The sequence below is a fragment of a genome, unplaced genomic scaffold, assembly GCF_019419815.1.
Source record: "Pyrus x bretschneideri cultivar Hongxiangsu unplaced genomic scaffold, Pyrus_bretschneideri_v1 Contig265, whole genome shotgun sequence".
Taxonomy (NCBI): domain Eukaryota; kingdom Viridiplantae; phylum Streptophyta; class Magnoliopsida; order Rosales; family Rosaceae; genus Pyrus; species Pyrus x bretschneideri.
This window is the reverse complement of record NW_025999574.1, coordinates 1,203,839-1,231,816: the sequence shown is the minus strand read 5'-3', so window position 1 is coordinate 1,231,816 and position 27,978 is coordinate 1,203,839. Positions and strand designations below refer to the sequence as shown.

Genomic DNA, 27,978 nt, shown 5'->3' with positions numbered 1-27,978 from the left:
TTGTGTGATTCTGAGCTTGAAAGCTACGCACTTGGCAGCATTGGACGTTTCACAGGCAATGGAGGCTTCGATTCCATGGCTGAAGTACTAGTAGCAGAAGTAGTACTCATCGGATTCTTAGGTTGCAAGGCTGAAGTACTAGTACTAGTAGTAGTAGCATTCACCGAATTCTTATTAAACCACCCCATTGGGCCAATTCGTGAGTAATTTTTTTACCTAATGCGCCATGAATGAATGGCTTTACATGGTCTTGTGAGGGGGGATTCTGCACATAAAAATTCGCAGGCTTCAAGCGTCCAGGTGTTTTGCTTGCGCTTGACTCAGTTTGGGATAAATTTTGATTTTGTTTTGCAGCATAAATCTTATGTCTTTCCATGGAATCAATCTCCAGTGTCGAGGCCTGTATCTTGGATTCGAGTGAAGCAATGAGTTTAATCAATTCATCCTCTGGAAACAGGGCAATCCGAGCATCCTATATTGGGTACTTGTCCTCAGAAATCTGCTTATTGCCTTGTTTTTGAAGCTTGGGATTGACATCATCATCATCATCTCCGTCCTCATCATCGTCACCATCACCATCACCGGCGCCATCATCTTTCTTCTTCTTGGCCTCATAAAAATGGGACAAACTGAAGTTTCTCTTTTGGAAACCGGGGGCAGCAGCATCCTTGGAAGCCTTGTACCTGTAAAGAATGCGATTGAATTCAGCTGGATCTTGTGGTCACTTCTCCGGCTGAATTGGCCTAATCCCCTTCTTCTGATCAGCTTCGTAGACAACTAAGGCTACATCAATGTCACAAAGTTTGGAGAGCTCGTCGGCCTTCTTGTATACACTAGTCTTTCTCTTACGAAAAGCCGTCTTTCGAGCACTGTCGTTGGGTATGAGTTCCAAGCTTCTTCTCGTAGGAGATTATGATTTTGTTACTTGATTTACACGTCAACATTCTAATCAAAACCTTTGAAAAAAACGAAAAGACACTGCACGCAAATGAGACTAGAAACTTGTTAAGCCTGTATGCACCGCCTCCGCCTCAGCCGCTAAACTTGAGCAGCAAGGAGCAATCCCATCCCCTCCCGCAGTGATGAAACATCCCACCCCATCTTCCTCACTATCCATTGTTTACAGCAGACGCACTGCCATATGCACAACCGGCAAACCTCCCTTAAAAACTACATCATTTTGACATGTCCAGATCCTTTATAGACCAAACACCAACTGCTGGACGTTTTCAAATCTTTGTATTTACAAGGTTAATGTCTTCAACATGCGTGCTTGGTTACGGACGAGAAGCATCTGAAAGTATTCACGAAAGCCACTTCACTCCTTGAAAGTCATTTTCTCAAATACAAACGATATTCTACACTATGAGGAGGGAAGGGTTTCCTACTTTTATCTCCTATACTCAAATCCGTCGTCAAATTTTCCGTCCAATATGCTGACATCGCAAACGAGAACTGTACAGAAAAATAACTAAAATTTTGAACAGGTGCGATACGTGCATATCAATAATATCAACAGTGACAACAAAATCAAAGAAACCACAGATTTCATTTGAAACATTTTACAAGTACAGATTTTTTTTGCTACCATCCAATCGGCCCATCGTTTTGTACTATGCTGAACTCTGCAACGGGCAAAAAATGGAACATACAACATTTTATGAATAAATGATTTACTTCAGACATACAATAACGATTGAAATACTGAACCTGCTTTGAGTTACCACCACCGGTAAGTCAACTGCCCCAAGTAGAATTTACTTTGGGAGTTGGCTACCAGGTGCACCGACATTAACTTAACAGACAAGGGCAATAAACAGAAATTAAATCGCACAAAGTGAGAAGAGAGAGACAGAGAGAGAAGGCGCCGGGAGTGGAATAGCTCGGCCTTATCCCGCACAAGGGAAGCAAGAAACTTGGTCAGGCAAGGCATGCAACATCGATCAGTGGAAGAAAAGTGGAGGCAAAACACAACTTTTGGCCACATTGCACATCTAAATGCCAAGTGCGCCTGTTACAGGGTCACGACCTGCATTTGCATCCTTGTGTTTCAAAGACAGGTTTGCAAATTGGGAATCAAGGTCTCTGCTGTTAGAGCGGCTATGGCTAGAAGAAGGTCGCTGCTGTTGATGCTGCTGTTGTTGTTGCTGATACAAGGCTCGTAGCCTCCCAATCTCCCTCTCCAATAATTCTTGTTCCACTGAAAATGGAAACACACATCTTAGTCACCTTATTAAATAATGAATACCAAAAAGGGGTAAAGAAAGTTCTGCTGTTGACATGACAGATACGTCAAAACCGCTTCCAGATACGTGGGCCTTCTAAATCTTCCATGCATTTTTCAGCGTGGTTTAAATCATGTTTATTGTAACTTTCAATATTTTAGGAAGAGCCAAGGCATCCAATTGCAAACCCGTGAAACATTAACATCTACCAAATTCTAAACAAAAACAATTCATCAACCATAGTTGTTTAGCCAAGACCTACCAACCTGTATAAAAGGAACCCTCAGGTGAGAATTTTCGCATTTAAGAAATAATGATTGGAAACATCTTTGACATTGAACTACATTGTGAGGTAGCCCTGGAGAGGGCGTTCACATTCATTTTAAATGCAAATGTTCTGACTTGAATTCTCCCTAAGATGCGTATGAAGGGTAAAATGTACTTTGAGCCTGCTAACTATCGCAAAAATTCCAGGTATTCAGGTAATAAAAGAGTGACGGTAGGTAAAACATCTCTCTTCCAAACCCAAGGCTATTACAATCCACATGGTCCCCACACTCAAATTGTTAAATATTATGCTTAAGTCTAACAACTCCTATGCGTTATCTAATTTTCTCCAGATCTTCATAGCATAATTTCTCATTGTTCTCCATTTGAGTACCAATCATCCTCAAACAGCCATGGGTATGAAGTGTAAAATATACCTTGAGAAAGCTTCAGGCTTAAAACTTTTTCAGCTTCTGATTCAAATAATCCAAAACCTAATACACAGTTCTAATTTTACTCGAAACATATTATCCAAATTCAAGTAACAGATGAAGCCGAAAATGCATAGATTATGAAAACCCGAATGTTCAAGGTAGAAGCTTACAGTATTTGATAAGCTGCTCCTGTGCTATATTTTCTAAGCGCTGCTTGAGGGCTTTGTTCTCCATGCTCAGAATCATATTCTGCTGGTTGAGAAACTCAAGCTCAGCCGAAACTTCAGTCCCTTCTGCCTGTGGAGTAACACATGCAGGAACAATATTGTGAATCATAAAATTATCATAAAACACCTCATAAGAAAACCCAATTCAAACTTAAATAGAGTAGTTCCAGCTTTTGCTGACACTTGCCTGTAAAGCTTGTACATTCCTTTCCAGCTCTGCTATGTATTGAAGTTTCCGAACCCGTGAACGTTGAGCAAATTGCCTACAATAACTAGTATTTCAGTCTACATAAAATATAGTTTAATATTCCAATTCAAGAATACACCAACCAAGTTTCTAGAATTATGACCATTAGTGCTGTTAAAAGGAAATGATTATATCAAACCCAAAATCTGCATCATGATACAGAGCAAGTTGATAATTTTTTTGAGAAAGAAATGATTATATTAAACCCGAGAAAGGGAAAAAAACAAAGGAGAGGTCAAAAAGACCACATCAAACAACCAGAGACACACAAACGAGAAAGAAGAAACAGCAGCAAGACTGAAAACTGAAAATCCAAACAAAACCCTAGAGAAAAATAAATAAATAGCAGCCTTCCAATCAATCCAAATTAGGAATAAAGGGGTATCTCTGAACTCCGAGGAAACAAAAGCCGAAAGCGCTGACTGAAAACAAATTCTGTCCCAAAGCTCCTCAAAACACAATCCGTCGTAAGCTTAAAAATTCTCCTGTTTAGGCAACCCCACATCACCCTGGCCTTCTTGCCCTTGCACGCCAAATAATGATATTCGCTAAGAGGAGATAAGCAGTCCCAAGGAATTATCCAGCTAAGCAGTCACTAAGAGCCAGTTGATAATTATGAATCTAGAGTATCCACAATTTAGTATGTAAAACAATTAGGAAAAACTTCTTGCATCAAAATTTTAATAAGGTTTAAAAAAATTTCTTTCACTCCACCCCAATTTTGAAAAGAAATCTGTGGAAATTTAACTTAAAACTTATGGCGATAGCCGTTAAGTGAATTACTTTTGAGATTTGAACAAGCAGCATTCAAATGCTTAAGAGCAAAGGGACAGTCCTAGTCCAGTCCTTCAACTATCTTCCTCCACTTTCCCAGAAAACTAAACTATATAAATTAAAACTATTAAATTAGCATACGTACTTCTCCACATTAGCTATAAAACAGATGATAGGTAGTATTCCATTTAGCTTCTCATGCTGTATTGTCTTCCCGAATTAGAAGAGTATATGAAGCTACGCCTCATACGTAATCACACATAACATGTATTCCACATAAATAGTCATACCTAATACTCAGGGCCACATACTGGTCAACAACTCAACTTCATGCCTAACACCAGGTGATCTAAAGTAAATAGAGTAAACTTTCTTCATATTCGTAATATATTACAGGTGTATGCTTGCAATTAAGGACAAATTTGTGCAAATACAGCTATTTATATACTTAAATGCTCGCAGTATATTAATGTGATGTGCTTGCATGTAAGTTTTATGCATTTGTGTATGATTGTATGGATGCACTTAAAGTTGCACACTTGCAACATAGGTGTAACAATGCAAATCCCAATGCCATGTAGCCCACTAAGTAACCAAGTTGCAGAGAAGCAACAAAGTACCCCTAACATAACACATACAAAGCATCAAAAGCTCCTGTATCCGTACCATAACTAGAAAAGTACCATAGTCCTTATTTCATCCATTCAAGTGCTCTTTCCAATTATTTACATTCCGTTATTTCATCCATTTAAGGGAACAATTCTTATTTACACAAATTTATATGCATTCTAACTACAGTAAAGACTTTTGTAAAGCAGCCTCAAATTATGTTTTTTGGAATAAATTGAGTGTGAGATAGAGGGTGTATGTTTATTTCATCTGGAAACCTATAAAACAATCTAAAGAAAAGTAGAGACAAATCAAAGAGACAACCTAATATGAAAGAGTAATTTTGCTATGTTGATGTCAGGTAAAATGAATACGGGCGCAAAGAAATACTAAATCAATTCATCTGGAAAATCCGCAGCAACCAGGGGAAAAAAAATAGAGGCAGTAAAAGAGAAAACCAAAATTTATGTAGATTAATGTCACTTTGTTGGTATCAGGTAAAATGAGTAAAAGTATAGGTAAAATACTAAAGAAACTACATACTGTTTAGCACGTTTTGCATCTGTCTCAGATGCATAAGGCTTAGCATTGGAATTGTCCTTTCTCTCAGAAGAAGCCTTTGGATCATGAAGACCAGAATCAAAATGATCCTGCTTTTCACTCGCTGTAGAGGCAATCCCATCAGCTTCTTGTGGTGTAGATAATGATCTTGAACTCTGAAGAATAATGTTATCCCTGGCAGAAGGAAGGCCGCCCAGGTTATTTACACTATTCAAAGAAGACTCCCATGCTTTATTCTTCTGCTTCACCAAGTTCAGTTCTGTGTATAATGAAGCATGTCGTAAATCTTTTCGAGGGTCAAAGTCTTGAGATCCCCAAGAGGGTGCAGAAATCATATTATGATATTTGTACTCGTCTTGAGTGGCATAATCAAGGTTGGAAGCATTAATTGCATCCACATATGCAAAAGAGTCACTTGATGAACGACGATGACCTCCTCTGCGTATAGGTGTGTCTGGCTCATTAAGGAGATCATCAAGCCAAGAAGGTTGTTCCTCCATAAGTAGGCTCTCGGAGGAAGTCCTCTGGTGATGTGCATTTCCCTCTCTAGGCTTCTGAACAATTTTTGATCCAATTGCAGGACTAAGGACATAATCTGCATATGATGGGGCAACACTAGGAAATGGACTTTTAGGAGGAAGTAAAGGATGCTTTCCGGAATACATAAAATTTCTGATATTTGATGTACTCTTGGAGTTTGCCATTGCTGAAGCACAAACCAGTTCCTGTCAAACGATATAGTGTAAGATGACAGAGGCAGAAAAGGTATACAACATGGAAAACAAATGTATAACTAAAGCACAGTGTTGACAAGCCAATTGATAAATATGTCACCATCAACAAAGGAAAATAGGAAAAGAAAAACATGGGATAAAGTCAATAACTTGCCACTAAACAATTGTAAACAGAAAGAAGACATAATAACTATAACTCTGCTATTAATATCCTTCTCCATGTTGACATGAATACACACCTACATCAATGGGCATGAACACGCCTACTGGAAACTTCAAAATTATCAATACGATTCATAAGGCATACGAGTTTGAAACCCATACATACACACGCTTAAAACACAGATATGCCAGCATAGAAATACATTCAAATGGACAACACTACAACTACCCAACTTTCTGAGCAGTATGGTGATCACGAAGAAACCATTTTCATCGCTATAATAACATCGAAACCCAAATTAACACAAAACTAAAGCTTCCATCCAACTGGGTTTTCTGGTTTCTCCCCATTAAATACCACCACGTACAGTTACACTCTAAATGAATCGGAGGGCCCAACCACAAGGCTAACTGTGTTAATGAAAAGCCAAAAATTCCCAATCACGGACGCTACTGACTCAAACCCTCAAATTTGTTCCTGAAGAAAACATGGAAAGAAAAGATAAAAGATGGAAACTTTTGAATTGAATAGAATCTCCTAAACAAATGAGGTCCTAATCACAGTTGGTTGAGGTGAGGGATTCGGTTTTCTCAGCCCCAAACAACAAAAATCTTCAGAGATTCAAACCTGCAAAGCTCATTTCAGTTTCCCACATTTTCTCATCAGACAAACAGACAACGAATCTCACAATTTCCGAAATGAAAAATCACAGATAGAGCCCTCAAAAATCATCATTTGCAACGAAAAGATAATCATCAAGTGATTTATTCGACGAAATGCTGAGAATGTGTGCGATTATCAGCAAAATTAATCACAAACAGCTGCTGATTTGACGAAACACAGAAACGGAGATACACGCGCACGAAGCTAAAAATGCTTCCTTTTGCTTCGAGAAAATACACACAAACATATATATATTTATATATATATGCGTGTGTGTGTGTATTGATTACCTGTAGTGAACGAACAATCGAGATCTTGAAACGCAATGATCGAAGAATCAGAGATGTTTATCTGTCCTAGGGTTTCTGAGATATCAATGATTTAATACCCCTCTTCTCTTCGGAGAAGAAGCTCTCTCTCTCAATCTCTCTCTCCTCTCTCTCTCTATCTCTCTCTACTATTTCTTCTGGTTAATGTCTGGGGTTTGGATTGAAATTATATTTTGTTTTGTCCCTTTTAATTTAATTTATTATTTAAATGTTTTTTGTAAAATTTAATTGTCAACTTTGTATCTTTTGGATGCACAGCCTTGCAAGTTGCAAGTGGCGCCTTTTTATTCTCCCTTTCCAGTTCATTTTTGCCTACCTAAAATCCTATTCTGGGATTAAAGATGGTCAACAAAGTTGAAACCACAGAGAAATTTACATTTCATAACCGAGTTTTTTGTTTCTGAGACCCTTTTTTTTATAATTCTATAATTATAAATAATGTGCGGATTTAGTTCTTGAATCGTTACAGTTATTATTTACTGTGATTCTTTTTAGAATAATGCGTTGGTTTAGTCTCTGAATTATTAATTCAACTTCTAAACTATTTTTTTTCTTCAGAAAAGTAAGCCCTTTAACTCATTAAATTTGCCAATTGCATTTCTACTATAAGACTCAAAGCTATTTTATTCAAATTTTCGTCGAGTCACGTAACTTACATGTAATACATTTTAAAGTATACGTTAATAGTTTTAATGTGTTTAAGAACTTATTTTCTTGAAAAAATAATGTATAGAGTTAAATTTGGAGGGTATGTCAGCAATTTGATTCGTAATATAAATGCAATATTAATTGCTTATTGACAAGATAATAATAGTATTACTCCATAAAGTGTGTTATCTATAAGTAACATGGCTTAAATTGATGAAACATTGGATAGATTGTTTTGAATCTTATAGTAGGGATGAAATTATCAGTTTTAATGATTTTAAGGACTAGTTTAGAAACTTAACTTTCGCTTAAGTAATAATTAGGAACCAAATCGAAATGTCAGTTCACCATTTTTAGGGGTAGAAAACCTAGAGACTGAGATCATCTTGTTCTCTTGGTTATTTTTTAATCAGAAATCTAAGGGTTACAACATATTTTACTATAGTCTTAAACAAAATGGGTGAATTTTTACAGACATTTAATAACCATTTCAGTTTTTAGTTTTTAGGTTTTGGTTTTTTTTTTTTTTAATTTAAAAAAATTATAATTAAAAAATAGTTACCAAACAACCATTTAGATTTATAAATGAACATTTGGATTAAAAGTAAGTATACTAGAGAACTCAATTTCAACACATACTTCGATATTCCCAAAACGAGTTTGACTCTCTTTTTATTTTGTGAAAAGAATTGAAGTGATAATAATATTCTCTTCAATCAATAATTTAGATTATTATAAACCCTAATTCCCGAACCAACAATAATCTAACCCCAATTTAGAATGTTAATAGTGTTAGTAGGGCCATTTTAACTTTTCTTTGTGGACTTATGCAACTTTTTTGCACACAAGCATTTCCTTTGGTTTTATTTTCTTATTACAAACGCAAAGTATAAATGAACAATGTGGAGTGAGTTGTTGACAACGACATTTATCATCTCAACATAATTAATTAGTTAATTAATCAATTAATTGATTAATCAATTAATTAATCAAATTAAATTGATTAATTAATCAATTAATTAATTTAATTAATAGGGTATTGACAAATAGGAAGAGTGAGAGGAGGAGTCGGCACTTAAAAAGTGCATGATGGGAGACAGCCAATTCCTCATCAATAAAGTCAGCAACAAGATAACAAATTCGGTAGAATATAAATCAAACATGTCCACATTTATTCAACCTAATTTGGAAAGAACTTGGCTGCTGAAGTCCTACTTACAACCAATCCAGGATGGACACGTGTCCAAGTTTTGATTAAAAAAATTCAAATTTGAACACGTGTTCATCCCGGATTGGTTGTAAGCAGGATCGGCTGTTGAATTTACAGCAGTCAATCCCAAACCCTAAACGGTTGGATTGTCGAAATTCACTGTAGATTAGGCCCCAGAAGGTGCCTCTTTTTGGGATCCCTATGTATACACGCATACAAATGATATTGAGCAAGGAAAGTTTTGAACTCGAAACATCGACAGCAGAGAGTATGCTCTTAAACAATAACAAAGAGCACCAATTTGAACTCGAAACATCGACTGCAGAGAGTATGCTCTTAAACAATAACAAAGAGCACCAAGCACGACCTAATTACGCCAAACTCACAAAACGTAAGGAAACCATCACCGAAATGACGTTAATTTTGAGCCAAGAAAACTGATTCATCTGTTTAACATGTACAACACTATACTAACCTACATGCCGTGTAATTCGAAATGAATCTGGCAGCATACGAAGTCCTGAAATCCGTAAAAAAACTCCTTGTGCTCATACAACATGTAAACACAAGCTTACTTACAAAGCCACTGGTTAAGGGTTCGTAAATAAGTTTGCGAATCTGAGTACTATCTACAACAGATGACAGGCTCGACTCATGTATCAAGCAGCTTCTTCCACCTGGCATACCCGAATATGAGAAAGAAGAGTAACACAGAAAATGCCGTAATACCCCCAACAAAGGGCTCAAATATCCCTTTCTTGGTGTATAATATACAGGGGATGTTCATACCAAATATACCAGATATCAAGGTCTCCACTGCTATCGCAAATGATGCAATGGTCAATGTCAACTGGAGCTGAATGAGTTCGTTTCGTTGGTTATCAAGTTGTATATTGACATAATCCTCCGTGTCATCAATATACTCCCGCACCTACATCCAATGAACACAATACGAACATGAGCAGTATTCAAGGACGGATTAACACAATAACCAATCATGCTTAACATGCACAACTAACTGGTTTCTAAATTACAATTCTTATATACCAATGACAGTGAAATTAGTTCCAACTGGGAACCCACAAGAGGTCCAAAGCCTCCAAAGTATTCCAGGAGCAAGTGCAACCACAGAACTCTTACAGAAAATCTGCAACATTTAAGAAATCTAACCTAAAATTCATTATCTAGAACTGAATCAAAGTTGATGCAACTGCATTAAAACACAAGCTAACGGTGACAAATGATATTTAATATTGTTTTGTAAAACGTTAAGTTCTCCGGGACAAGATCCTTTAAGAAGCATTTGTGTAAACTGAACTTAATAGTCAAGTTCTATAGTATAAAGTTGTTATAGTAGGTCATAACAATTAGCACTCACAGATAATATTTTGTTACGGGTTCCGTCCAGTTGCATAAAATATGCCTCAAGCAGCATCTCTAGATCTTCTACGTCATCGTAATCCATATTGTTACCGTTTACCAAGCTCCCACTTCTGTTAGAACTAAGCCGACGTAAATAGGGTGCGGATATGCTATTTGAAGCAGAACGCCCCAACAAAGCCTCAGGCTGTTGATTCTGCATCCATTTCCTTGTTAAATATAAATGTGCCATATCTTCATTGTCATCCAACAAATGTTCGAGTTCATCCCTCACCTGAAATCAGACAGACACACGCTTCTAACTCAAAAGGAACTAAAAATATAAATATTAAATAGTGGCATACAGAGAAACATGTATGCTAAGTCCCCATTTTACAGAAACTTTTTCTAGCATATTGTCAAATAGTAAGGAGTATCCACTTCTCTTTGTACTCCTGCACAATCTAGAAACAGCTAAAGCCTCAATCCCATGCACCACACAAATTCAATCCCACGCACCATACAAATTCAATCCCACTCTGACATCTAAGTATAAAAGGATTCTATCAAGTTGCCATGAGAAATGTACATTTTTCAGCTAAACTTGACGCCTCTTCCCTCGCAACAGTCATATAAAGTAAGTTATATGGATGTTGGTTTTGCCACCCCATCAAGTAGAAACAATTTCAAGAGAAGCCCCCTGTCGATCAATTTGCAACACAATAAGACCTAACTCCTGATACGATTCACTTCATATGCACTCAGTTATACAGGCTAACAATGTCAGTACTATAACCAGAACAAGTCTAAAGGAAGCGTGGTAATAAAAATCTCATCAGAAATATCTTATTATTCACCAGAACATGAGGGCCTTCAAAAATTATTCAAACCTTCATGTCACTTACACATAGGAGGATTTAGAAAATGGAACTCTGTCATCTCAAACATCATAATTTCAATTTCCTAAACCCTTTTATATTTACTTGTGCATTAAACTTAGGCTAAGGTTTGATTTAAAGTTTGGGCCTTAGATACCAGAAACCTTTACTATTCTTCATATGGCATGAATGCAGGAAAGGCTATGAATTGACAAACATTTTAACTCCAAGTTGCGTCAGGTTATTAATTCCCGACATAATTGAAATTAGACATGCAGCATAGCAAATCATCTGAAAAAATATAACAAAGAAAATGATGACAAATGATATCCCTCAAGAAGAAGGGTTAAGCAAACATACCTTCTGTACACGTCCAAGCAAACGCGTAAGAATGCTTTTCAAACTCCTCACAAGTTCAAGGTTCTTGGTGCTAACATTTCTAGCCAGTTCATCTAAAACAGGGTAGGCTTCTCTCTCAAGGTCTGCCACACTAGAATTCAAGTATGTACAGACAACTTCTAATGCAATCTCCAGAACCTGAAACTCAAATGGGAGATCACACTGCACACCTTCAACGGCTTCAGGAACAGGTAACCATTGCTTTCCGCTCGAAACAATCATTCCACTAGCTAGTTCATCAAGTGGACTTGCTTCTTCTATCCTGGATTGCCTTTTCTGAGGAAGTTGTTGCCTTAGCTGATCCGCAAACGGAAGAACCTCCTGCCGAAGAGGATCAAGCAACAAAACCTCTTCCGCTGTAACTATAGCCTTTATAAACTCTAAATTAACCACCATGGCCTTCTCCCTAGCTGCAATTGAAATGAGAAAACATATTTCCATTGGTCATCATGGTCTGCTATGGCTACACAATTAAAAAACCAGCAAATAAGGTAACCCTAACCCTAATGAGAATTCACATATAAGATAAAAAAAGGGAGGAGGAGGAGGAGGAGGAGTACCAAGGATGCTGGAGGAATGGGAGAAGACAGGGCCAAGAATCCTCAAGTCCCGGGCGGGAATGGCGGCGCGTCGAATAATAGCATTCTTGTCACACTCGACGAGCTCTGATCCGCCAAAGCGGTCAAACCGCATCCAAAGCCTGGCTCCTCCGGCCTTCTTCTTCCCCTTCACGCCACCGCCGCCAGCAACAACCGCGTTCAGATTATTATTATTGTTGTTGGTATTGGTACTGTTGATATGGACATTGGAGAGGGGAGGAGATCGAAACGGCTGCGGCGGCGAGGGAAAAGGGGAAGGGGGAGGGCCAATGAACTTCTTGGGGGGGCGGCGGCGGATGCTGCTGCTGCGCTTGAAAGAGAAGGGACCCTTCCCCATTTTTGCTTCTCTTTCTCTTCCCGTTCCGTGTGTGTATTTAAGCGAGTCATGGATCTTTTACTTCCCCTTCTTCTCTCCTGCTCCGACTCCGACTCCGACTCCGCCTCCTCATCATCCCCAGCCGCTTGCTTCTTTCACGTTCTCTCTCTCAACTCCCAAACACACTTTATTTAGTTTTTAATTGTTTTTCTATATAATAAGGAACGCAGGAATTTTATTGGCACCGGCTGCCACAGACACCTTTTGTGTGCCGTGGGCCGTGGCGGTGAGGTAAAGTAAGGAGATGTATTTAATTGAGATTACGTGGGTTTTTAATTTTTTTAATGAATTTAGGGATATTTAATTAGGATTTTAAGTGATTTTTTTTTAAATTTAAGGTGTATTTAATTAGAATTTTCAATAGGTTTATAATATTTCATGTATATTCAATTAGAAATTAATTTTAAAGAATTTGAGAAAGTTGAGAAATTAGAAGGAATTAGAGAGATTTCGTAGTTTATTTTAAGCATCCACAAATCACCTCTCCCCATGACAGAATTGAATGAAAATTTTATTTGGAATCTCTACAAATCAATTAAACTCCATAAAAATCCATGGATTTATAAATCCATTAAAATCTCTCAAATTCTCAATTGAATACACCCCCTAAGTGTTATAATACAATTGATTGAAAATTTAAAAATAAATAAACAATTGTATCAGGAAATTTGGAGTATCGGGCCATGTTTTCGATAGCAAGTGTAGCGTGTAATGTAAGTTGTAATCATAGTTAAACTCATCTAACTTAAGAATATATACACACAATCCCTTTAAGGGAAGGAATTTCTATTTTTATTTTTTAAATTGAGATTAGTTATGAGACGCACTTCACATCAAACTTCAACTCTATAAATATAGTTTCTCGTGACTGTATCTGAAATTTCATATTTATAAAGCAAATCTTACAATTTTATTCAGGAAAAGAAAAAAAAAACAAAGCAAAGACAAAATAAATTGGCACAAAGACTCCATCTGTATAGCAGAAAAGTAGAAACAAACCACACAAAACGCCTCTAACGGCTGAAAAATAGTTAATAACATTCAACAATTGCAGCATAGAGCTTCTTCACAATGCGATTTTGGAACTGAGAAAATGCATTGCTCCATGGCACATTAGACAACAATGAACCAAGAACAATCCAAAACCCGAATGCAAATCCAAGCCCCAAGCTCAAATAGAACCCACCATCTTCAAGTAAATAACCTTCTACGTGCTTGTCATCACCTACCGGTGGCATGGCCTCATTTACACTGCAACGCTCTTTCAATGGAGGTCCGCATAGTTTGTTGCCAACATAACTAGACTGATCAAAGCTCTGAAGCTGAGTGCTTATCGGAATCTGCCCTATCAGCTTGTTATAGGACAAATTCAGATAACTGAGAAATGTCAAGTTCGATATGCTTGGAGAAATTTCACCAGAAAGTTGGTTCACGGACAAATCAAGTGACTCTAACATTTTCATATCACCGATTTTGGAAGGGATTCTTCCAGTCAGAAGATTATTGGATAAATTCAATGTTTGCAAGATAATGAGGCTGGTCAGCTCTTCGGGGATTTCTCCAGATATCATGTTGCTTGAAAGGTCCAAGCTAGTTACCAAACGAAGCACTGTGTCATATTTCACTTCTCTGCCTTTGGTCACAAAATCCACATTCTCTATGTAGGCCTTATCAATCATATAATTAAAATAAGACGCATCTTCAATACTGGTACCTCCTTCGCTTGAAAGGGTAGTGGCCATGGACGAAAAATTTTGGAAGCATCTTGGTATCGTTCCCGAGAGATTGTTATAAGCAAGGTCCAAGATTTGGAGATTTGTGAGACTGCAGAGTTCATCTGGAATGAAACCATGGAACTTATTTGAACGAAGACTAAGAACTACCAAGCTTGGACCAAACCATATTGGAATGCCTCCAGCAAACTTGTTTCCAGCAAGGTCAAGAACAAACAACTGCTGACAATTTTGTAAGGACACGGGTAATTCTCCAGATAGGCTATTATTGCGCAAGTGCAATGATCGAAGCGAAAGTAAGTCTCCAATAGAGCTTGGAATTTTCCCTGTCAAATTGTTGTCTTCTAAATTCACAGTTGTCAAGTTTGGCCAGTATGACAGACAATCAGGAATTTCTCCATCGAGGAGATTGTTTTCAAGATGAAGAACTCGAAGTTTTTTAGGTACATCACTCCTATCACAAAAGAAGTGAGAGAGAGTTCCCGAAAATGATGAATTGGAAAGATCTAGAATAGACACTGCCGAAGACACAAGAGGCAATGAACCGTTGAACTGGTTCGATCTTAAGTCAATTACAAAAAGGAAACCCATAGAGGAAGAATTGGAATCCTGTTTTGGTTTTGGCCAGTTGGCAGAAACTATGTTTGGAACCTCCCCGGACAATTTATTACTCGAGAGATCCACATAGTTTGCTGAATCATATGAAATGATGTTCCAGAACCAAGTCGGAATGGTACCTGAAATTCCTGTATTGGACATGTTAAGAGAAAACAACTGATTTTGACTTTGAAGCCATGTAGGCAACTCTGATGGGTCCAGACGCCAAGAACCTAAACTCAAGGTAAAAAGTTGAAAAGGAGGAAACCAGTCATAGTTGGTTTTAAGAGTCAAGGAGTTATCATGTGCAATAAACGTTTTCAATCTTGTAAGATTTGTAAAATGAGCTTCAGAGACAACAGCCTCGAATGAATTATGATCAATGCTCAAGTATTGTAAGCATGATAGATTTCCTAAGGACACCGGAATGAGACCTGATATAGAATTATACGAAAGATCAAGATAACTTAAATTTTTAAAAATTCCTAGCATACCAAATAAATGACCTGAAAAATTATTATTCCGAAAATCTAAAAAATCTATTTGATCAAAACTACACCGAGACAAACTTTCTAAGATTTCTGATACCCTCCCCCTAAAATTGTTCCTCCTTAGACCAACCGAAGTCAACCTACAAAGATTTCCCAATGAGTTTGGGATTTCCCCTTCAAGCTCATTCCCACTTAATTGAAGATCAACTAAGGCTGTCAAGTTTCCTAGGGAACTCGAAATTTCACCATGGAAAGCATTGAAAGAAAGATCGAGGGACTCAAGATTGCCCAAACTGTACAACCATGTAGGTATGGTAGAGTTGACATCATTGAGAAAAAGATCAAGAACTTTAAGATTTGTCAAGTTCGCAATACCACTTGGCATGTGATGAAGTTCGCAGCTAGCAAAATGTAACTCTACCAGCAGAGAAGGGAGTGGGTTTACTTGTAACCAACGAGATGCGTTGGTAAGATCTACACCAGTCATGTCAAGATGTTTCAACAGAGAAAGACCAGAGAGCCATTCAAGATTCTCGACCATCAAATCAGAGGTTCTAGAAAGGTCGAGATAACGTAGACTTGAGAGATTTCCCAACTGATGAGGAATGGTTCCGTTGAACCCTGCAGCCGAGAGATCAAGATATCTTAAACGTTTAAGAGAACCCAAAAAGCTGGGAATCTGCAGTCCTTCAAAATTGTTGAAGCTTAAGTCCAAGTGGCTGAGATGCTTTAAATTCAGTAGAGAAGGATTTACCTTGCCACCCAGCCCACGGTACTCACCATTCACTTCATCATGATAACCAGCAAGGTGGAGCTCACGGACATGACCGGTTAAATTACTGCAGGCAACACCGGTCCAGTTGCAACAATCGCCTTCACCATCCCAAGAGGAAAGCATATTTGAAGAATCATTGAGATCTTTCTTGAACATAAGAAGTGTTTGTCTCTCATTTTCTTTGCAAGGCAAATGGACCAGGTTTCCATTGCATAAGGTAAGTGTAAAAGACGCAATGGATAGAAGAAAGGTGAGTAGGTAAACAAGTCTCATGACTGTCATCGTATAGATATGGAGTAGGTGATGGATGTGAGGAATGAGTAATTTAGAGTAGTGCTATATATACACACGTTAGTAAAGAGTAAAGGTCCAACCTTGGCCCTACTCTTTATATTTACTACAAATCATTTTTCTACATCCCTCCCGGCAAAGACGGAAGCGGGTCAAGAGATTTAAGACAGAAAGGATGGTCCATCCCCAAAACAAATTCTAGGCAGTGATGGATATGGTTCATCCCCAAAGAAACGTCAGGACCATATATAGCAATAATTGATCTACTTAAATTAGTTTTAAAAATCATTTTCCGGAAGAGAATTGAAGTATAGATTGACGAGGCCGAATGCCCTTATTTTACTCTACTACTATTGGATATTTAATTCAGAAAATTATAATTAGATGCGTCATTGTAGACATTTAGAAGTGAGTCAAGTCATTTTTCTACATCCAGACCTACAAAGTCGTTATGGAAAAATTTAGGGGTAAATGAATTTTAATCCTTGTATTAGATTAATTTTTCATTAAAACCTGGTGTAGTATTAGTTATTTGATCTTGGTCCTCCATGTCATCATGATTACTATAACTCATATTTTGTTGTTTTTAAACTCCTTAATGGCTCTTTTTGTTCCCATTGTGCCCCTATAATTAATTATTCGACCTTCTTGGTATGTTCCACAGTATTAGAAACTAATTTTGACTTTGATTAATTGATTTCTTCCATGATTTATATATGGTGCCTGGAAAGATTTTTCATATCATCATGCCTAAATTACAAGATGAAAAAAGTTAAGGTATCAAACGTATAACACACCAACAAAGTGTGTGTATCTAAATATTAGTACCTAGTTGAAAAAACCTAATCATAGTATCTAGTTGAACGCATCTAAATCATAGTACCTAATCGAATGTATCTACGTTATAGTACCTAATCAAATTTATCTAAATTATCGTACGTACCTAATCGAATGTATATAACTTATCGTACTTAATCGAATACAAATGCAATAGATCAAACCCAACTCCAAACTCAACAATTCATACACTAATAAAATGATCAAAACCCAATAATAAAATCAACCGTACTAAATAACAACAAAAAAAAAAAAAAAAAAACCTAATATAATAAGAAATATCACAAGCGCAATGCCACAAAAAAAGTTACTGAAGTTGAACCCATTCTCTTCGTTGCAAATCGTTGGAATCCACCTAGTAACACAAGCCATATGCCCTTCAAAACCAACGGAAAGAAAATAGAGAGAGACCTAATGCAAATGATGAGAAAAAAGGGGAAAATCGTAATTAGCAAATGTATGTGAAGAAATCAGCCAATATATGGATGGTTGCCTCATCTCTTTTTCAATTGCAGAAGCCTAATCTCTTTTTCTAAGGAGAAGCTTAATCTGTCACTCAGTACTACGGTCTGGTGGTATTTATCTTCACTTGGAAGTGAGAGGTCTTAAGTTCGAATATCGTGGATGACGAATTCGATACAAAATTAGGTTACACATTGTGTGGCTTAGCCGAATTCTCCCTCGATGTACTAAAAAAAAAAAAAAAGAAGAAGCCTAATCTCTAATTCATTTGATGTTGCATCTTTAAATGCTCATTTCGAATTTAAAAAAAAAAATTCATTCAATTGTGAAACCATTCTAAAGCAATACTTAGGGGTAATATAGGATAAAACATAGTAAAATTACATAAAAGAAATTAAATATGACGTGTAAAAAAAATGATGATTTGGACACGAGTCAAAGAACTAAAATTAGTTTTTAATCATTCTTACATTATTTATCTAAAAGTAATCATTTTTAAGGACTAAAATTTAGTTTTCTTAAAAATTTATATGTCGGTCAAAAACATGTGGTTGCAAAATTTGATATAACTTTCTTAGAGTTATGATTTTTGAGGAATGACCAGTCCTCAGATCGAAGGATTTATTTGTTGATCAATTAAATTTTATTTTGGTCGATCTGACAATTTTCCTTTTTCTTTTTTAGATGAAAATTAATAACTATTTTTTTCTGGAAAATAAAATAAAATAAAATTCCTTACTTTTTTCATCATTCATCTCTTTTAGTGGTAGACAATGTTCTGCCCTAATTAATTAGGAGGAGAAAAAAAAATAAACAAGATGTTTGGAACTAAAATAAGTTTGGCCCAATGATTTTATTTCACTCAAGTACCAATGGCTATTTAATTTCAACAGAAGAGAACAGTAATCGAGGCCCAGGATTTGAAAGTACTACACACATTGCGTTGTAGGCGACAAACACCCTTCAAGCTATACATTTAACCCAATCGGATTTTACTGAGGAAAAGCTACGTTTCGATGGCATTTTTGTAGTTTTTGAGGAGATGAAAGCTCAAGTTGCAATGTAAGTTCTTATCTTATGTCATTAATCACATCAACAACTGGGAGCATAAAGAATTATTTTGAGAGTAAAAAGCTTAAACTAGATGAAATGTATGTTCTATATAAAGCAGCATAAACAAAGAAGAAAACGACACTCAACTTACAACTAAAAAAGATTTTAAAGCTCTGCAGCCTACTTTCTTTCCAATTCCTTTTGTAATCTTTGTACTTGTATTCATGTTTAAGGCGTTGCTACATTGCATGCAGTATCGATTTCTTTTAAGAAAAATTCTTTTCAAATCACTTCATCAACCTGTACGAACTTCTCGACTAGCAAGAAAGTTTGCCCGAATGGGTCCAAACATGTCTGTGTATCTCTTGTATTTTGCATCTCTTTCAAGTTATTACTTTGTAGTTGGATATTTTCTAAGCATCTAACATTATTTCCCTTCTATTCTTTCATTTTCATAGTCTTCGATGCATTTATGTAAACATATCCATGTGAGAATTGCAAACTGAATTCAACTAAGAGGCAATCAATCTGTGTCTTTCAAGTAATTCGATTCATAACTTAAAAATCACATTATGTGCTTTTCAAGTAATTTGATTCATAACAATTGATAGTTCAACATTAATCTTGCATAATATTCTAGAGCTGATCGTAATTCTTGTCTTAAGATGGTTTTTTTTTTTTTTTTTTTCCAAAGAAACATATGATTGGAGGAGAAGTCTTTGCTCAACCTTGGAATTTTGTGAAAAGAACTTCCTTTTTCTACGTCCATCCCCCACAAAGATGGCAGACAAAGTGGTTGTGGAAAATTTATAAGTCGGTCAGCAGAAAAGTTGTTGTAAGGCATGCAGACGGTAATAGTTGAGCAACTTGAATGGGCAAAGAAAACCCAAACCACAAGAAATGAGAGAAAAAGGAACATGACACGTTCCCGTGTTTCACCTTGTTTGCAAATTGCAAGGCGCACACAGATTTTCTTTACATAGCGGCTCGTAATGCGAGAGACGCGTAGTAACATGAGAAATACAACTCAAAGGTATTAATTTTATTTCATAATAATTTCATTTCATTTCATTCATCGTAATATATTTTGTTGTAAACTAATTTTTGTTATACAATACATTTCGATATACTTTGTCTTCTTCATTTAGGCACATTAAATTAATTATAATGCATTTCGGTGCATACATTTAGGTACACATATTTCGGTACATACATTTCGATACAAACATTTAGGTACACTGGTTCAATATAATACATTTCAGTACATATATTTTGGTACATACATTTCGATGCATTTATTTCGGTACACACATTTAAGTACATTAATTTAATATAATAATTTTGGTGCATACATTTCAGTACTAGCATTTAGGTACATTAATTGAGTCTTTCAAGTTTGAAGAATGTTAAATAAAATTAATAAATTAAAAAAAAAAGAACTTTGGTCAAAAAATAAATTAAAATGTGTTTATTAATAAATTTAATGGGAGAAATTGAATAAAATACACATTAATTATTTTGAATTAAGGTCATATCAAAGGACTATAATCAATATGTAATATAATACCAGATTTATTTTAAATTTTAATATTCTTCAAGGATTAAAGTTAGAAAACCCCTTAAAAAACTATTAAAAACCTTACTTCAAGAATAGCCATATAAGTGAGATTAAATTTTTACTGTTAGATTCTTTGATCTAACTTAGGTTTTTAGTATTACATTTTCATTTTATTATTTATTGATTGAAATTTTTTTTTTCACGGGAATCGGGTCGTGTCATATTATTCGTTAATATTAACTGGTCAGATCATATTACTGTTCATTTTAACGCACGACACTTTAGATATTCAGTATGTCACAAAAAGGACACGAACACAAAAAATACAACACAAATGCCCTACACTTTATTGGTTTTAAAATTTCCCCTTAAACGATTAATCCACTTTATTGGTTATAAAACGTCGGGTCATTTTTCTACATCTAGACCTACAAAGTCGTTATGGAAAATTTTTTGTCGGTCAAAATCATGTCGTTGCAAAAATTCTACTTTGTTGGTTTTATGAAATACATGTCCTTTTTGAGGAATGAGCAGTCCTCAGATCGAAGGATTTATTTATTTATCAATTAAATTTTATATTGGTCGATCTGAATATTTTCCTTTTTTTATAGATGAAAATTAATAACTATTTTTCCTTGAAAATAAAATAAAATTCATCACTTTTTTCATCATTCATCTCTTTTAATGGTAGATAATGTTCTGCCCTAATTAATTAGGAGGAGAAAAAAAAAATAAACAAGATGTTTGGAATTTTACGTAATGAAACATATAATGGTAGATAATATTCTATCGCTCCTATTTCTTTTTTTGTCTTAAGATGGTTTTTTTTCTTTCCAATGAAACATATAATTGGAGTCCAAGTTTTAGCTCAACCTTGGAATTTTACGTAAAGAGCTTCCTATTTCGACATCCAACCCCACAAAAGTGATGGTCCATCCCCAAAACAAATTCCAGGCAGTGATGGTTCAAACTTGATCCACAAAGAAAAGTCATGTAGTTGTAATCAGGCATGCAGATAGCAATAATCTACTTGAGTGGGCAAAGAAACCCAAGCAAGACATGCCTTGATCCAAACCACAAGAAATGAGAGAAAAAGGAGCATGACAAGTTCTTCTTTGGCGGCCTAGCAATGGGCCACATAAGTGTAGCTTTTTCTCAATTTATCATCTTCAATGGTAGACAGTGTCTTTCACTAAGTCATTCAAGAGGGGCCGGGGAAGAAAAATGAAGGAGAAGACATTAATTTGTAGGACTACTGACTGAGAAGTACGAAGGCGACTTTTCTCAACACAACATACGAGTTCGTCGTTTATCCCAAAGGAAGAGTTTGAGATTTTTCTATGTCCAGCCAGGGATCGGGCATATAAGATGAACCACCTCTAATATTCAATGGGGTCTTAAACAAACGAAGACATTGTTGGAATCCATAACAATTGCTGGATTTTTCTTCGGGATAAACTCTAGCAATTTAAGAACTAAAGCATGCTATGTGCCTCGACTCAAAGTGACACAGACAATTTTTCCTGCAATGGGTTCTGTTTTAGGCAGGGAACAATATAAGACTGAAAGCATGTTATGTGTATATGCATCATAAGAGCTAGCGAGAGTATGTAGATGTACGATTGAAGTACAACACGCTATGTATAAGTTTACCATTGATCACATGCTCATTTTGTTCGCGAGTCAACTCAGTCAAGTGGATTTGAGGAGTTGGGTACCATGTATTGGACTCATCCTTTGTGCTGGCTGTTAGTACCTACTATTGGTGGAACACTGTCGCAAATTTGGCCGCTGCCACCCATGCTTGTGGCCTTGAGTTTCGTCCTTTTTTTTGTTCTCGTTGATGTTTCTTTGTTTTTCTCTTCATGGGTATAGGCCTCGCCCCCTGCTTCTTTTCTTTTAATATCACCTTTCTGATTGTTAGAAAGAAGTAGAATAATTTGTAGTCGGTGATCTTGGTTCTTTTAGTGGTAGACAATGTTCTGCCCTAATTAATTAGGAGGAGAAAAAAAAATAAACAAGATGTTTGGAACTAAAATAAGTTTGGCCCAATGATTTTATTTCACTCAAGTACCAATGGCTATTTAATTTCATCAGAAGAGAACAGTAACCGAGGCCAAGGATTTGAAAGTACTACACACGTTGCGTTGTGGGCAGCAAACACCCTTCAAGCTATACATTTAACCCAATCGGATTTTACTCAGGAAAAGCTACCTTTCGATGGCATTTTTGTAGTTTGAGGAGATGAAAGCTCAAGTTGTAATGTAAGTTCTTATTTTCTGTCATTAAGCACATCAACAGCTGGGAGCATAAAGAATTATTTTGAGAGTAAAAAGTTTAAACTAGAAGAAATGTATGTTCTACATAAAGCTGCATAAACAAAGAAGAAAATGACACTCAACTCACAACTCAAAAAGATTTTAAAGCTCTGCAGCCTACTTTCTTTCCAATTCCTTTTGTAATCTTTGGACTTGTATTCATGTTTAAGGCGTTGCTACATTGCATGCAGTATCGATTTCTTTTAAGAAAAACTCTTTTCTTTTCAAATCACTTCATCAACCTGTACGAACTTGCTCGACTTGCAAGAAAGTTTGCCCGAATGGGTCCAAACATGTCTGTGTATCTCTTGTATTTTGCATCTCTTCCAAGTTATTACTTTGTAGGTGGATATTTTCTAAGTATTTAACATTATTTCCCTTCTATTCTTTCATTTTCATAGTGTTCGATGCATTTATGTAAACATATCCATGTGAGAATTGCAAACTGAATTGAACTAAGAGCCAATCAGTTTATGCCATTCAAGTAATTCGATTCATAACTTAAAAATCACGTTATATGCTTTTCAAGTAATTTGATTCATAACAATTGACAGCTCAACATTAGTCTTGCATAATATTCTAGAGCTGATCTTATTTCTGTTTTTGTCTTAAGATTTTTTATTTTTCTTTTCCCCAAAGAAACATATAATTGGAGGAGAAGTCTTTTCTCAACCTTGGAATTTTATGAAAGAGCTTCCTTTTTCTACATCCATCCCCCACAAAGACGGTAGACAAAGTCGTTATGGAAAATTTATTGGTCAACAGAAATAGGACAAAAGTCACATGGTTGTAATCAGGCATGCAGATGGTAATAATTGTTCTACAAGTCAGAGGGCAAAGAAACCTAGACCACAAGAAATGAGAGAAAAAGAAACATGACAAGTTCTTGTGTTTCACCGTGTTTGCAAATTGCAAGCGCATCCAAACTTAGTAACCTGAGAAATACAACTCTTAGAAGGTTATCTGAAATAAACGTTGTGCAATGAATGAGTATAAGTCATTTAGAAGACAAATTATGTATCAGAGTTTACTCTCATTGATCAAGGAAGAAGATTATATCTATCAAGACAATCCACCACTTGCATATATAATTATATATCTCACGATGAATAATATTCTATAGGTCTTATTTCTTTTATTTTTGTCTTAAGGTAGACAAAGTCCTTGTGGAAAGATTTATAAGTCAGTCAAGAGATATACGACAAAAATGATGGCCCATCCCCAATATAATTCCAACTTCATCCCAAAAGAAAAGTCACAAGAGTTCTAGGAAAAAATAAAAAATAGTCATGAGAGACTTATGGCTAGTTTCGAGTTGATGTGTTGTGAAAAAAAAAAAAAAAAAAAAAAGCGCTTAGCCTTAATTCTGTTAATGGTTTACATTATTGGTTGATAGAGAATCAAAGCAAATTTACCGATGAATTGCAATTTCAAAAAGAAAATCTGAAGAATAAAAAAACGAAATACAACGAAAAGAATGAAGCGTAAACATAATCAACAATTAAATTTAAATTTATAGTTCATGGGATTATGGTGACAATCAACGAGCATTTGTAAATTTTTTTTTTTGAGTTTTAACGAAAAACCCACGATATTGATCACTTTAATGAAAAATCACGTTTTTATACTAAAAAGTCAAACCTGAAACTATTCACTTTACCCTTTATGTCTTTCAAGTAATTCGATTCATAACTTAAAAATCACGTTATATGCTTTTCAAGTAATTTAATTCATAACAATTGACAGCTCAACATTAGTCTTGCATAATATTCTAGAGCTGATCTTATTTCTGTTTTTGTCTTAAGATTTTTATTTTTTCTTTTCCAAAGAAAGGTATAATTGGAGGAGAAGTCTTTTCTCAACCTTGAAATTTTATGAAAAGAGCTTCCTTTTTCTACATCCATCCCCCACAAAGACGGTAGACAAAGTCGTTATGGAAAATTTATCGATCAACAGAAATAGGACAAAAGTCACATGGTTGTAATCAGGCATGCAGATGGTACTAATTGTTCTACAATTCAGAGGGCAAAGAAACCCAAACCACAAGAAATGAGAGAAAAAGAAACATGACAAGTTCTTGTGTTTCACCGTGTTTGCAAATTGCAAGCGCATCCAGACTTAGTAACCTGAGAAATACAACTCTTAGAAGGTTCTCTGAAATAAACGTTGTGCAATGAATGAGTATAAGTCATTTAGAAGACAAATTATGTATCAGAGTAAACAGAGTTTACTCTCATTGGTCAAGGAAGAAGATTATATCTATCAAGACAATCCACCACTTGCATATATAATTATATATCTCATGATGAATAATATTTTATAGGTCTTATTTCTTTTATTTTTGTCTTAAGGTAGACAAAGTCCTTGTGGAAAGATTTATAAGTCAGTCAAGAGATATACGACAAAAATGATGGCCCATCCCCAATATAATTCCAACTTCATCCCAAAAGAAAAGTCACAAGAGTTCTAGGAAAAAATAAAAAATAGTCATGAGAGACTTATGGCTAGTTTCGGGTTGAAGTGTTGTGAAGAAAAAAAAAAAAAAAGAAGCGCTTAGCCTTAATTCTTTTAATGGTTTACATTATTGGTTGATAGAGAATCAAAGCAAATTTACCGATGAATTGCAATTTCAAAAAGAAAATCTGAAGAATAAAAAAAACGAAATACAACGAGAAGAATGAAGCGTAAACGTAATCAACAATTAAATTTAAATTTATAGTTCATGGGATTATGGTGACAATCAACGAGCATTTGTAATTTTTTTTTTTTGAGTTTTAACGAAAAACCCACGATATTGATCACTTTAACGAAAAATCACGTTTTTATACTAAAAAGTCAAACATGAAACTATTCACTTTACCCTTTATGCCTTTCAAGTAATTCGATTCATAACTTAAAAATCACGTTATATGCTTTTCAAGTAATTTAATTCATAACAATTGATAGCTCAACATTAGTCTTGCATAATATTCTAGAGCTGATCTTATTTCTGTTTTTGTCTTAAGATTTTTATTTTTTCTTTTCCAAAGAAAGGTATAATTGGAGGAGAAGTCTTTTCTCAACCTTGGAATTTTATGAAAAGAGCTTCTTTTTTCTACATCCATCCCCCACAAAGACAGTAGACAAAGTCGTTATGGAAAATTTATCAGTCAACAAAAATAGGACAAAAGTCACATGGTTGTAATCAGGCATGCAGATGGTACTAATTGTTCTACAATTCAGATGGCAAAGAAACCCAAACCACAAGAAATGAGAGAAAAAGAAACATGACAAGTTCTTGTGTTTCACCGTGTTTGCAAATTGCAAGCGCATCCAGACTTAGTAACCTGAGAAATACAACTCTTAGAAGGCTCTCTGAAATAAACGTTGTGCAATGAATGAGTATAAGTCATTTAGAAGACAAATTATGTATCAGAGTTTACTCTCATTGATCAAGGAAGAAGATTATATCTATCAAGACAATCCACCACTTGCATATATAATTATATATCTCACGATGAATAATATTCTATAGGTCTTATTTCTTTTATTTTTGTCTTAAGGTAGACAAAGTCCTTGTGGAAAGATTTATAAGTCAGTCAAGAGATATACGACAAAAATGATGGCCCATCCCCAATATAATTCCAACTTCATCCCAAAAGAAAAGTCACAAGAGTTCTAGGAAAAAATAAAAAATAGTCATGAGAGACTTATGGCTAGTTTCGGGTTGATGTGTTGTGAAAAAAAAAAAAAAAAAAAAAAGCGCTTAGCCTTAATTCTGTTAATGGTTTACATTATTGGTTGATAGAGAATCAAAGCAAATTTACCGATGAATTGCAATTTCAAAAAGAAAATCTGAAGAATAAAAAAACGAAATACAACGAGAAGAATGAAGCGTAAACGTAATCAACAATTAAATTTAAATTTATAGTTTATGGGATTATGGTGACAATCAACGAGCATTTGTAAACTTTTTTTTTTTTGAGTTTTAACGAAAAACCCACGATATTGATCACTTTAACGAAAAATCACGTTTTTATACTAAAAAGTCAAACCCGAAACTATTCACTTTACCCTTTATGCCTTTCAAGTATTCGATTCATAACTTAAAAATCACGTTATATGCTTTTCAAGTAATTTAATTCATAACAATTGACAGCTCAACATTAGTCTTGCATAATATTCTAGAGCTGATCTTATTTCTGTTTTTGTCTTAAGATTTTTATTTTTTCTTTTCCCAAGAAAGGTATAATTGGAGGAGAAGTCTTTTCTCAACCTTGGAATTTTATGAAAAGAGCTTCCTTTTTCTACACCCATCCCCCACAAAGACGGTAGACAAAGTTGTTATGGAAAATTTATCGGTCAACAGAAATAGGACAAAAGTCACATGGTTGTAATCATGCATGCAGATGGTACTAATTGTTCTACAATTCAGAGGGCAAAGAAACCCAAACCACAAGAAATGAGAGAAAAAGAAACATGACAAGTTCTTGTGTTTCACCATGTTTGCAAATTGCAAGCGCATCCAGACTTAGTAACCTGAGAAATACAACTCTTAGAAGGTTCTCTGAAATAAACGTTGTGCAATGAATGAGTATAAGTCATTTAGAAGACAAATTATGTATCAGAGTAAACAGAGTTTACTCTCATTGGTCAAGGAAGAAGACTATATCCATCAAGACAATCCACCACTTGCATATACAATTATATATCTCACAATGAATAATATTCTACAGGCCTTATTTCTTTTATTTTTGTCTTAAGATGGTTTTTTTTTTTTTTTTTTTTTTTTTTACCGGTGAAAAGTATAATTGGAGGAGATTTTGCTCAACCTGTGAAATTTATGAAAAGAGCTTGATTCTTCTACATCCAGCCCCATAATGATGGTAGACAAAGTCCTTGCGGAAACATTTATAAGTCAGTCAAGAGATATATGACAAAAATGATGTCCCATCCCCAATATAATTCCAACTTCATCCCAAAAGAAAAGTCACAAGAGTTCTAGGAAAAAATAAAAAATATTCATGAGAGACTTAAGGCTAGTTTCGGGTTGATGTGTTGTGAAAAAAAAAAAAAAAAAGCATTTAGCCTTAATTCTGTTAATGGTTTACATTATTGGTTGATAGAGAATCAAAGCAAATTTACCGATGAATTGCAATTTCAAAAAGAAAATCTGAAGAAA

The 27,978-nt window shown here is 35.4% G+C and overlaps 3 protein-coding genes and 1 pseudogene across 6 annotated transcripts; all 4 read right to left on the bottom strand.

Moving 5' to 3' along the window:
• Positions 1-64: 64 nt before the first annotated feature.
• LOC125478774 lies at positions 65-1,117 on the bottom strand (annotated as a pseudogene).
• Positions 1,118-1,530: 413 nt separating this feature from the next.
• Positions 1,531-7,397, bottom strand: LOC103937613 (uncharacterized protein At4g06598). 2 transcript variants are annotated; one of them, XM_048587366.1, is made up of 5 exons: positions 7,195-7,397; positions 5,327-6,050; positions 3,341-3,416; positions 3,097-3,223; positions 1,531-2,200 (listed from the first exon to the last, which is right to left on the bottom strand). In XM_048587366.1, exons 2-5 carry the CDS (start codon positions 6,046-6,048, stop codon positions 1,995-1,997), a joined length of 1,131 nt encoding a protein of 376 aa, XP_048443323.1. In that variant the 5' UTR covers positions 6,049-6,050; positions 7,195-7,397; the 3' UTR covers positions 1,531-1,994. The 2 variants fall into 2 exon arrangements, with proteins under 2 accessions (XP_048443323.1, XP_009345838.2); XM_009347563.3 differs by having other exon boundaries at positions 5,327-6,069; positions 7,195-7,394.
• A 2,086-nt stretch (positions 7,398-9,483) lies between these two features.
• LOC103938090 (magnesium transporter MRS2-4-like) lies at positions 9,484-13,180 on the bottom strand. Of its 2 annotated transcripts, XM_048587381.1 has the most exons (5): positions 12,288-13,180; positions 11,689-12,137; positions 10,470-10,745; positions 9,881-10,022; positions 9,484-9,768 (listed from the first exon to the last, which is right to left on the bottom strand). In XM_048587381.1, exons 1-5 carry the CDS (start codon positions 12,661-12,663, stop codon positions 9,557-9,559), a joined length of 1,455 nt encoding a protein of 484 aa, XP_048443338.1. In that variant the 5' UTR covers positions 12,664-13,180; the 3' UTR covers positions 9,484-9,556. The 2 variants fall into 2 exon arrangements, with proteins under 2 accessions (XP_048443338.1, XP_009346362.2); XM_009348087.3 differs by having other exon boundaries at positions 9,622-10,022; positions 12,288-13,173.
• A 297-nt stretch (positions 13,181-13,477) lies between these two features.
• On the bottom strand, positions 13,478-16,649 carry LOC103940377 (receptor-like protein EIX2). Of its 2 annotated transcripts, XM_048587378.1 has the most exons (2): positions 16,278-16,419; positions 13,478-16,144 (listed from the first exon to the last, which is right to left on the bottom strand). In XM_048587378.1, exon 2 carries the CDS (start codon positions 16,062-16,064, stop codon positions 13,734-13,736), a length of 2,331 nt encoding a protein of 776 aa, XP_048443335.1. In that variant the 5' UTR covers positions 16,065-16,144; positions 16,278-16,419; the 3' UTR covers positions 13,478-13,733. The 2 variants fall into 2 exon arrangements, with proteins under 2 accessions (XP_048443335.1, XP_048443334.1); XM_048587377.1 differs by having other exon boundaries at positions 13,478-16,649.
• Between the last annotated feature and the right edge of the window lie 11,329 nt (positions 16,650-27,978).

What these genes read in the sequence shown, in the direction of transcription:
- LOC103937613 (XM_048587366.1), bottom strand. Translation starts at nt 6,048, where the DNA reads ATGGCAAACTCCAAGAGTACATCAAATATCAGAAATTTTATGTATTCC. An exon ending in GATGCAAAACGTGCTAAACA is followed by an intron (nt 3,417 to 5,326) that starts GTATGTAGTTTC and finishes TAGTTATTGTAG; the next exon opens with GCAATTTGCTCAACGTTCAC. An exon ending in GGAGCAGCTTATCAAATACT is followed by an intron (nt 2,201 to 3,096) that starts GTAAGCTTCTAC and finishes TTCCATTTTCAG; the next exon opens with TGGAACAAGAATTATTGGAG.
- LOC103938090 (XM_048587381.1), bottom strand. Translation starts at nt 12,663, where the DNA reads ATGGGGAAGGGTCCCTTCTCTTTCAAGCGCAGCAGCAGCATCCGCCGC. An exon ending in TGCTTGGACGTGTACAGAAG is followed by an intron (nt 10,746 to 11,688) that starts GTATGTTTGCTT and finishes GTCTGATTTCAG; the next exon opens with GTGAGGGATGAACTCGAACA. An exon ending in CCCGTAACAAAATATTATCT is followed by an intron (nt 10,023 to 10,469) that starts GTGAGTGCTAAT and finishes CATTGGATGTAG; the next exon opens with GTGCGGGAGTATATTGATGA.
- LOC103940377 (XM_048587377.1), bottom strand. Translation starts at nt 16,580, where the DNA reads ATGACAGTCATGAGACTTGTTTACCTACTCACCTTTCTTCTATCCATT.